The sequence below is a fragment of the Primulina huaijiensis genome, chromosome 1 (assembly GCF_012295235.1).
Source record: "Primulina huaijiensis isolate GDHJ02 chromosome 1, ASM1229523v2, whole genome shotgun sequence".
Classification (NCBI taxonomy): domain Eukaryota; kingdom Viridiplantae; phylum Streptophyta; class Magnoliopsida; order Lamiales; family Gesneriaceae; genus Primulina; species Primulina huaijiensis.
The window spans coordinates 19254359-19266269 of record NC_133306.1 but is presented as its reverse complement, the minus strand read 5'-3'; the positions used below and the strand labels follow the sequence as shown (position 1 = coordinate 19266269).

The 11911-nt window shown below is 32.0% G+C and overlaps 2 protein-coding genes across 2 annotated transcripts; both read left to right on the top strand.

The window, feature by feature from the left end:
* Positions 1 to 5493: 5493 nt before the first annotated feature.
* Positions 5494 to 6489, top strand: LOC140958157 (RING-H2 finger protein ATL40-like). Its single transcript, XM_073415553.1, has one exon. It carries the CDS (start codon positions 5667 to 5669, stop codon positions 6222 to 6224), a length of 558 nt encoding a protein of 185 aa, XP_073271654.1. The 5' UTR covers positions 5494 to 5666; the 3' UTR covers positions 6225 to 6489.
* Positions 6490 to 10851: 4362 nt separating this feature from the next.
* LOC140972113 (uncharacterized) lies at positions 10852 to 11661 on the top strand. Its single transcript, XM_073434584.1, has one exon. It carries the CDS (start codon positions 10852 to 10854, stop codon positions 11659 to 11661), a length of 810 nt encoding a protein of 269 aa, XP_073290685.1.
* The last annotated feature ends 250 nt before the right edge of the window (positions 11662 to 11911 follow it).

Genomic DNA, 11911 nt, shown 5'->3' with positions numbered 1-11911 from the left:
ACCAAAATTTCAAGTTTAAAAATAGATGATACTATCTTAATCTCGAGCTTTATAATTCTGTACACGATAAAATTATCTACACAATTATCTACTCAACTTAGATAACCTTAAAACAAATCTTATATTCTGAATGATTTAAATATTAATATCCAAGATTACACCATCAAATTATTAACCTGATATTAAACTGATATGATCACGATATTACAAAATCTCGGGTTTTACAATTTTCACTTGACTTCAACTACTCTAGTATAAGCGGACGTAGCTCTTGTTGTAAATCCCTACGAACATTCTTCGATCTTCTTTCTTCGATCTCTGAATCAGGTCCACGACCGGATTACTTGTTCTTCTTCTAACTTGCACTAGATAGTACAGAAGATGTTTTGCATAGAGATAGAACACAAAGAAGAAATCGACTCAGGCTGAATTTTTCTTGCAAAAGAAAAGGGGATTTCGATAGCATCTACCGAAAAAGGGGAAGAGCTAATTTCTTTCAAAAAAATGTTTCGAATGGAATGCACCTTGATAAGAATAAGAAAATCTTATTATATCTTTAATCCATCATTTACTTAATTAATTAAGTAAACCAAAGATTGTAAAATCCATGCCCAAATCATAGCAAATCTCGATTTTTAATACATATATATTTTCAAGAATATCATGCATTAATTTATTTTTCTTTGTGTGCAAGTTACTAAAATTATGGTATCATGAATATTTCCATATTACATAAATCAATATCATATTTTATAAAAACTTAATGGGCTATATATTAACTCAATTAAAATATAATTAATTATTAAAGCTCATTTGAACTTTAATAAATTTGTATGATGGGCTTATACTCTTACAATCTCATGATCCATGCTCACATTACATTAATCTCATCATAATCCCGATCGACGATCCAACATCATCGATGTGACAATTTCAACTTATTTGTTATTATAATGCACACTTCAATTTCGAGATCACCGATATCTAAATAAGACAGGTGTATTCCCTTTGACTGTCTTTAGCAGTCATGCCCTCAAAATTTCTATAAGCTTTTATAAACTTTATTTATAAGCTTATCGATTGATCATATCAAACTTATTTCTTATAAATTCAACTCGTTGAATTCATTATCTCAACGAGAACAAGTAAATCAGTGCTTGTGTGACTCTCAATGGTTCAGAGATACAGCTAGCCGTATGTTCACAACTCTTTGTGATTCAGGACATAATCCTTTAAAGATGTTAAGATTGGTGGTGGACAAGGAGTCAACTACTATATCTTGATTCTTGAAATATTGAATACCGAGAAATTAAATCGAGTTTGACTTTCAAATTAAGTAGAAAATAATCAAAGTAATCCCTCTAAAATCGATTAAATATTTTGTAAAACAATTAAAAGATATATAAGTTGAATGTACGAAAATATTTTGGTTGAAATATTTTATCAATCACTTTGTATGTAATATTTTGGTATCATAAAATATTTCAACAATGCATCTGAAAACAACAACAATTGAATGTGATAAATAAATGTGCACGAATTTTTGTATGGATGTTCGGAGATACCATTTTTTCCATTACATGAAGATATTCACTAGAAGACTTTGACTTAGAACAACTACAATGCTCCAAACCCGATTCCGATGAGCACCTCATCGAGAACTCCTAGCATATTCTCGATTATAGACTGCAACGTCACAATCCACATAATTTTTGAAGTCTCTTATTTCAAGACTGCAAACACAATCTTTAATATCTTTGTGTAAAGACTCACTCATCTATTATTTGAAACTTAATTCTTATGTATATGAGTGATAGTCCTTACACAAAGAATCTATTATTTGAAACTTAATTCTTATGTATATTAATGAGTGATTATGTATGAGAATTTAATCAATTACAGTGTATTCTCAAATGTATTTTCACACTTTTTTTAGACTTGATCTCATTCTAGTTTGTTTTCTTCTTATAATCTGCACATACTTAGAATCCTCATCAAAAGCTCTTATTTGAACTTTACGGTGTTGTATTTATAGCTTCCAAGAATTATATGGACGTTAGATAAAAGAATATCATCGTTTCAAAAAGTTTTGTAAGGAAAATGACATTGAAACGGTCTTATTCGCCTTTCTGACCATTTTTCTCGAGCCTTGCTGATTTTCAGCTGTTCTGAATTTGAGTTTCGGCTTTCCAAAATTTCGCAGCTTATGATTTACCAATTACAGACTTGATTCGATATGTTATAAACAACAATAACAAGTTTTATTATCATCAAAATCAAGATTTATGCTAGCAACCCACTAATTTCTTCTTTTTTCATGATCACAAAACTTGGATAAAAATATGAACATTGAAATTCAAGTCATTCATGACATTGAAAATCATATTTTTATCAATATATTTATCCCCTTGTTGTGAGAATAAAAAAAGGTTGATTTTTTCAAAAAATTAAGCACATAGTTTTTCTCTTTTAAAATTATATATTCCCCTATATTTTTGAAAGTTTTTAAATTGATAAAATTATATGGATGACTAACCATTGAAAATATTTTCAAAAATGGATATTTTCAAAATATGCAATGTGCAAATAATAGTACAAAATATCAAATCTCGACTTACATTAAAATATATTCAACATCTAAATTCTTTTATATTCAAAATTATTAGTATTTTGCACGATCTGACAAAAGAAGTGTCTTTACGCTTTTAGAACACTACTAACTAGTTGATGCAGTTCGGTTTTTAAATTTAGATGAAAATGGGGCTCAAATTCATTTAAACTTTATTTACGACAAGCCCAAAATAATTTGTTTTTGGACTTTTGAGCCAATTCTGGAGTAGGTTCAATAAAACTTGCACCAAGTAAAAACATACAGATAATATTCGACCCAAATTTTTTTTTTTTTAACTTTAATCTAAGAGGTGGAGGAAGGATCGAACTTTTATCATTTTCATGAAGAGTATAAGTAAGAATCAATGGACCAGTGTCCTGATCTCTTTGACCCGATTTATACACTTGGAATTATAATATAATAATGTCGTCTTACATAATAAAAATAAAAAAAGAATTATAGTTCTGTCTTATCTATTACCACCAAACATATTCAATAACAAAACAAACTGCATCTAGGCAAGTTTTACGTGTTGTTTAAGGCGGTTACGCTACCTTAATAAAACCATCAAAGATTTGCGTAACGTTCAAGCAGGGAAAAAAATTTCATTAATTCATGAGTCAATTTTACAAAATAACCCAACTCAGTTCATGAAATATTTTTACTTTTTTTTTTAAATATGAATCGGATCAATCACCGTCTCACAAGATAATTACGAGATAATTATTTATCTATATCTCAGATATCATTCATAATTTCCTTCGATTTATTTTCATTAATTATATAAAAATTTTGTTTTCTAAACAAAGAAAACGCAGATGACATTAGTAATATATTAAGCTACAATATCTTATTACTTTAAGACACAACATCTTTTTGAAATGACCAAACAACCACTTAAACCAAATAATATATTTTAAAGAGTAAGTCTCATGTGAGACCGTCTCACGAATCCTAATCTGTGAGACGGGTCAACCCTACCCATATTCATAACAAAAAATAATACTCTTTGCATAAAAAATAATATTTTTTTATGGATGACCCAAATAAAAGATCTGTCTCACAAATACGACCCGTGAGACCGTCTCACACAAGTTTTTGCCATTTTAAAATATACTTTTCTAAAAATATATATATTTTAAATTTGGTAGCTTCTCGAACCAAATGTGTTATATTAATTACAACTTGTAAAACCCGAATTTAAATTTAAATTACAATTTGAACAGTGAATAAACCTCGTAAAAATGCAATATTTTTTACTTGATGACTAATTTATTTAAAACAATTTATAAACTCTTATATCTTATAAATTTTTTTATGAGCTTATAAGTTGTGATATCTTATTTTAAAAATAAGATGTTAAAGTATTTGGATGACTCATTTGAAACAACTTAAAGATGTTAATTGATGGTATTATAAGATCTTTTTATTATCAAAATTANTAAAATATTGATTAAAAAAATGTTGTTATTTAATTTACTCAATAAAATATTAATATTTTTCTTTTTTTATGTTCTAATAAAAAAATATAACAAAATCGTATTTTAAATTTGATAATAAAAAAAAAATCAAATTGATAAAGTGTGGATTTAAGAAGTGGGGATTAGGATTACTGAAGATTTATTTTAGGAATATCTTAATTTTTGTGATTCGGATGCGTTAAGAAAAACCAGAACTCTTTGTTAACTAAAAAACAAAACACGTCTTAAGAATAAAATAATAAAAAATTTCTTCAAGCTTACGTTTCAGCAGTACCTAATCAAAGAAATCGTAACGCTTGTGATTAGAAACCAGAAACAGTTGTCATACTAGTTGTCGTTTATGATGTCATGTGAGATTATACCAAATTTTATAACCTCTTTATCCATATATTGTTTCTATCCATGGTTACCATTTTAAGTCAATATTATAATTCTTTAAATGTTATTTAATGAACCGTATTAATCATTTATTGTTTCCATAATATTTGGATACAAAAAAAAATAACAAGTTTAAAATTGATTCAGGTATTCTCAACGAACAATAAAGTCGTTCTCATCAAAACGTTGAAGAATGACTATATAAAGATTTTTGAGTAATTTACGAACAACCAGCGATTTATCTTTCTCTCTCTCAAAAATAAATTATTCAATCATTCTCACTCAGGATTTTTCATATATTTAAAATCTGAAAATCCAGAATACGCTCAAAATTTATATTTGATTCAAAAGATCATTTGTGCTTGTTCATGCTACTCTAAAGTGTGAAGCATTTGTAATATGTGAAAAGATTCTTTCTCATAACCAAATTTTATTAAATGGTGAATTGTAATACTAAGAATTTCAGTTGACAAAGATGAGTCATAATGAAATGGGTTTGTACAATATTGTGCTAAACAAAGTCTTTTAGTGATAACTTATAGAAACAGAACAAGTCGAGACATAAAAGGAATTGTTTTCGAATTTCCAGAAACAAGCTCTCTTATTATCTAGTATAGTGTTACACCCAAGTGGTGTGGACTGTTTCCGCAATTATAGTAGTCCATTGCATTTTATCATTTGAACGAGATCAGTTTCTGATTTGTCAAAAGTTTTGAAACCCATTTTCAGTACATGAAAAGGAAAAAATTAGGAGTATTTATTCAACATCTTCTAAATAGTTCACTGATCTTTATAATTTAAAAAGATGACATTTTGAAAAAGTGAAATATAAAAATAAGATTTTTTTACAAAAAGATGAGTTATTTTGATTTTTTTTTTAAAACAACTTATAAATGGTCAAATAATTTATTTTAACAATTTATAAATTTGTAATTTTTTTCACCAAAAACTTGTAAGAATGAATAATAAAATATATATTTTTATATAAAGAAGTTAAAGATAGTACCATATAGTAGTTGTATATATCATAATTCCATTCAAATAATACTGGTGAAATTTGGACAGCTGAAGCAACTTGGCGCAGGAATTTATCGAGTTGGAGGGTACAATCAAGATCTGAGTCGCCCATCCCTCTGATTCTGAATCTCAATCACTTCTCAATTTCTAGTTTTCGAATTCCCGAAAATCCGGGCCTAATGCCAACGTCCGCCCACCGCCGCGGTCACCGGCCGGAATTTCAGAGTACAAATTTGAGGAAATTATTCCTCTTCCTCCTGAAATGTGTGATTATGGTGGTTATATTCTCCATCTTTCTCTTCTTCTTGGGCTTTGCCGCCATCGTCCTCTTACACTTCCTCTTCATGTCCAACACCTTCCACCGCCGCTGCACCGGATTCTTTCACACCGCCGCCCATTCCACCGTCTCCCCTGCCTCCACTGCCTTCGACTCACCTCATCTACATGCCCGACTCGTTAACGTAGTTTATAGTGCTGCAGCTTTTCAAAGAACCAAAGACTGTGCAATTTGCTTGGATTCTTTTCAAGAAGGAGATAATTGCAGCAGCCTTCCGGTTTGCAAGCACTTGTTTCACGCTCATTGTGTGGATAGGTGGATTTGGAAAAGGCCCAATTGCCCCATTTGCCGAACTGGGGTAGATTTGGATTCTGGGTTACCGGGTTCAAGTATCAGTGGTGATGATAGCTGGAAGAGGATTTGGCCGATTGGTTTTGAGCAAGGCAATTCTCATCATTAAAGTTTTTCTGTGGTGAAGGCTAAAGACAGAAGATATATGGATGGCCCTTTTCTGCTAAAGAACTAGTATGGGTAAGTCCTGAATTTATCTGATATTAGTCTCTTTTCGTGTAATTTTTTTTTTTTTTTGGTGTGCTTGTACATGTGTTTCCTCCACTGAATTGATGTCATAGTTGAATTAGCTAAATGATAAGGTTCAATAAAATATTGTCGGAATCTTGGATACAACTTCCTCTATCTATTTCTGATCTGAATGTGGTACTCAACTTATAAATTTCTTGTTTGTTATTGCAACTTCATCAACCATAATCAGTAGCATCAAGGGAGGATTTTTTTTCCTCGTAATGGAAAACTTGTCTAACTATCTGGTGATTTACATAGCTTTCTTCTTAAACATCATCTTTATATGTGAACTTGAACTTCTTGCTACTGGATGTGAAATGAGAACATTTAGTTTGTGAACCGGAACACAACCGAGGGATGATCACGTGTGTGGTGCCACGCCATTAGTGATCATGTAAAAATGTGCGAGCAATCAAGATCAACCTCATGTTTTGTTGCTCAGAAATTACAGTTGACAATGTTTTGAATCCAAATTTTCTTTATAAAAAGGTGGATAGGGGAAAGCTATATTGATGTGTTAGGGCAATATTAAATCTTTTAGCTTGATTTTGATTTTTGGAATGAATCACACAATTATTTGATATACAAGTTCCAGAGCATTTGGCTACAAGAAATTTTGTTTTGGATCACTTCCTTGATAGCTGCATATAACATCTCAAGGGAAGACATATTATACATGTGAAATACTTGCGATATCGTGAAATGTGAAATACTCGCGATAACGTCTCAAGGGAAGACATATTATACATGTTGCTGTAGAGGATTCATATTGGTTGTTGGAGGAAATTCTGAATAGCTTAGTAACAAGGACATTGTTCTCATCTAGGAGCTTCTGTATTAGAAATTTTTGTAGCTTGTTTAGTCTGTCCAGTTCTTAAACCATTTTCGAAGTTTGCTACGGAATCAACCAGCACAAGTCATGCTATTTCTTGAACTTTAGGAGGTCCCATGGGACTATATCTACCTAAAATTTGAAACCAAAGTATAAATACTCGTGTGTATTTCTTACGTACTAGATTTGGCCTAATTCTCTGTACCTTGAAGTTTCAGTGGACAATGAATTATTTGGTTTCTTGATCATTCTAAACAATCCATCATATTTATTTGCTAGAATCAGAATCTTGTAGCACTGTGGCTCCACTTTCAGTGCTTCTAATAGTTTGGATTGGTTTAAAAATCTATCAAGTTTTTAGATATAAAAATATTTTATATGATTTTTAGTTTATGTTTTATTACTAATGAATTTTGTGAACCGTCTAACTTCATAGTGAATTAGTCCGAAAAGTTTTGGGTTTTTTTTTTTTAATAAACTGCACAAATCTATAACATGTATAAGTATTTTAAGTTATGATACTTTTTTTATAATCTATCTAATCTATAATCAAATAAAATGTTCACTACGATTGGCCAACTCGGCCATCTGAGACAAGATTTAGTTAGCATTCTTGATTTTGTTCATATTGCTGTCTTTCTTTCCTCTTGCGTTGCACCCAATCATAGTACCCGCCGTGCCATAAAATGGCAAGACCTTATCATCAGAAAAGATATAATTTCAAGAAGTGTGAAACCATGGACTAGGCTTTGTCGAATCTGATTACAAATTTAGGTATCTTTGGTTTCTGCATTGGTTATTGTGGCCAGCAAAAACTACCTTTGCCATCCTTTGTGTCCGCCGATCATGTTGCACGCGAGCATAACGTGTTCACTTTCGCGAAATACTCTACTTTCTACTGATAACTATGCTTTGATACTGCGATAAATACTCCGACCATTCGTGGGCAGTTTTGATAGTTTGTTTTATTCTGTACATTCATGTTTGTCCATCGTGGAACCAAACTTAAGAGCATCATGGTGAAGAAATAGAATTTGATCTTTACAGTAATTCAGTAGTTCATATTATTTGCAAACACGATCTGCTATTTCATCAATCACAATTTCTCAATCTATAATTACAGTAAAAGAAAAAGCCTTTGGAAATCCAGTGATTAAATATACAGGAGCCTGAGTTTTTGGCCTCTAAGATCTTTCATATATGAGTAATTTAAGATAACCCCTCCCCTCAACTTCTGCCCCACCCCCCACGGTGTGTGTTCATAAAATTTACAAGGTAATGAGGAATTATGATAGGATTTGGTTGGCTGGAACAGATTATGGATAAAGATCAGAAAATCAAAAGGTATATTATTTTTAAAAATATTAAATATTTAGTATGTTCAAATTTCAATATTTTTGGTTTTTCAAAGCTGTCAGGTATGACTCTTGAGGTAAACAATGGATTGGAAAGTCAACACGAGACTAATGCTATTAAATATCATACGAACATTTCAGAGCTCTTCAGAAGGATGATTTGGTCATTGAGCATCTCAATTATTAAGTTATCATCATGGTTGTCTTCATTTGGGAGTCGGGATTTAAGAACAACTGTGAATTATGTTCAAAAACTTTGAAAATAGAGAGCAAAAGTCATGATTCAAAATTATTAAAGACTCAAATAGGAGCGTAAGCAAACCATATCGAAACTACTAATATAATGGAAATTATAAGGCTTGAATTTGAGTTTGGGTTGGATTCGATTCGAAACTCGAAATTTTTAATACTTTTTGCTTGAATTCGGTTCGAATCAAGGCTCGAGTTTGAACTCGAGTTTAAATATTCTAACATTTCGCGAGCTATTCGAACTTTTACTTGAAAGTGAAGGTTTGAAATGCTCAAAATATATTTATATTAATAAAACATTAAAACCCGCAAAATAGCTCACAGACTATCGAACAAATTAAATTGAGCTCAAATTCAAATCAGAAAAAAAGTTTGAACATGTTTAGATTTAATTCAAATTCGAAACAAATTTTTTTCGAGTCAATTGATTCGTCTACATCACTTAGACTCGTTCTATAAAATTTTGTATTAAAAAAGCATGAAATAAATTAGTGCTGTGAAAATAATTTTCATACCGGAAATTAAAGTTGTAGAAATCTCAAATCGCCTAACCATGTGAGAGATTATTGGCATTTAAATAGGTGTGTGACAACCACTTGGGACGCAATTTAAAGACGTGAGCCTGTCAAAATGAATAATATCACAAGTGGGTTGAACTTTTATGTTTTGTATCAAAGTGATTCCGCGTGGGCTTGGATGGTGAGACAAACCTTGTGGGAATGTTGAGTCCCTGAAGGGTGTGAGAGGGCATTTTGGCAAAATCTTACATTGTCAAACTATGAGAGATATGTTAGGCATTTAAATGAGCATGTGACAACCACTTATGAAACGTTTTATAACCGTGAGGTCTTAGGCCATAGCGGACAATATCAAAAGTCGGATGAACAATTACATTTGGTATTAGAGACAGCGTGTGGACTTCACACGTTGTAACGCGTTTTAAAGTCATGAGGCCCTAGGCCAAAGCGAAAAATATCACAAGTGAGTTGAATTGTTACATTGGATATCAAAGCGGTTTCACGTGGGCTTCGGATAGTGAGGCAAAACTCAACGAAGACGCTGAGTCCCGAAAAGAAGCTGAGAGGGCCTTTAGGCGAAATCTCACATCACCAAATCACGGGAGAGATGCTGAGCATTTATGGGTGTGTGACAACCTCTTGTGACGCGTTTTACAGTCATAAGGACTCAGGTCAAAACAGACAATATCATAATTGGGTTGAACCATTATAACAGATTTCCGACTCGACCTGACTCATAAAAAATATTATTTTTATGTCCAAAATATTATTTCTCAACGCAAAAGTATAATTTTTTGTTAGTAAGTTATGAAGAAATATTTTGTAATATATGCTTATTTGAGTGAAAAGTATTACTTTTATGTCAAAAATATTAATTTTCATTGGAAATTAGATCATGTCAACGTCTTACGCATATAGATCTATGAAACCGTTGCACATGAGATCTATTATTATTTTTATAATAAAATATTATAAAAATATTTAATAATCTTAAAAATTGATAGATTTAGACAATATATATATCTACTTTTTTGCCGGAAAAAAATTTCTACAACGTTTTTTGTGACATTCATCATCAATGAGTCGTAATTTATTTTAACTTTTCATGATGTATGATAAATTTCTATTGAAGGTGTTAGACAAAAATATTAGGTAACATTTTTTTTATGTTTTTTGATATAAAATATAATATACTAATGTATAAATACCGGTTCTCCAAATTATGAAATTGACTACACTCGATCGTACGTGTATCCAAAGTGAGATGAGAAGCACACCACGAAACTTTCCCAAGCGAGTACCGTTGACCATTTCAGATCCTTACTAGCTACAAATAAATACCCAAAAAAGGAACAAAGAAAACCAGATCCAAGGCAAAACTCCATGGAGTTGTTAAAAATGTACAATTTCTTCATAAACATAAATCATCAGTCCATCAAACTTATTCTCAAAAATGGGAAATCAATGGCATCCATAGCCATCGTCACCCATTCTCTGCTGTCAATCTTAGTGTTCTTATTCATCATTTCAATCAAATCCTTGCTGCATAATATGACTAGCTCATTCATGGAACCTTACATGATTCCAGCGTCCCATCCTGCAACAAACCCTGCTTCCAGTTCATCCGAAGACAACACCTTCCTTCGACATACACTCATGTATATGGCCTTTCTTTTGCTTACTGAATTCGCCTTCATTTTCGTTTTTGCGGCAATCTCAAACATCTCCTCGGTCGCCGCAATCTTGATATCGGCCGCATCATGTGCTGGCAAGCATATCTCTTTCCAAGATTTATTTTCGATGATCGTGAAGAGATGGAAGAGGCCGTGGACTACCGGCTTCCGCGGGTCACGGACTCAACCGGCACGATACTCGGTTTTAGTTGTTTTCTTGGTGGTTTTCCTGTCGGTGATGTACCCTAATATTTTAACCATTTCCATCTCTATTCTGTTGGTAGTGATAGCTGTGATTTTCTCCATGTATTCAAGCGTTGGTTGGGTTTTGGCCATGGTTGCATCGGTTGTGGAGGAAAGTTGTGATGGAAAAGAAGCATTGGAAAAAGGTGAAGAACTTGCTAAAGGACACAGGGTGCATGGTTTCTTGCTGATCATTTTCTTTAATTTAATGACTTTAATTCCTTTTTTCGGGTGCTGGTGGATTTTTGGAGATAAAGTGTTGTTGGATTTTCCCTTGTTTTGGTTGTTTATAGTGAACTTCTTTTCTTTGGTGAAGATGTTATCTACGGTGGAATACACACTTCTATACTTCGAGTGCAAGAAATATCATGGAGAAGATATTGAAGTTTTTGGAGATAATTTGCGGTATACAGAGGTTCCATCTGATGACCGTGCCCAAGTTTAGGTTTCCATCGAGATAAACTTTGAGCACTCATACATTACAAAAAATATACCGCAACATTCTCCGTAAGAACTCTGAATAGTTGTTGGAACAACGAGTTACATTACATATGCTAATTGCCAACACGGCTATATCTTTATTACTTTATCTTTATTGTGTTAGTTCATTAGTTGTGAAGTTGTGCCTTTACACATTTCAAATCTCTGATTCGAATAAAACTAAATGAATCGATCTGTGTTGATTACAGCTCGAT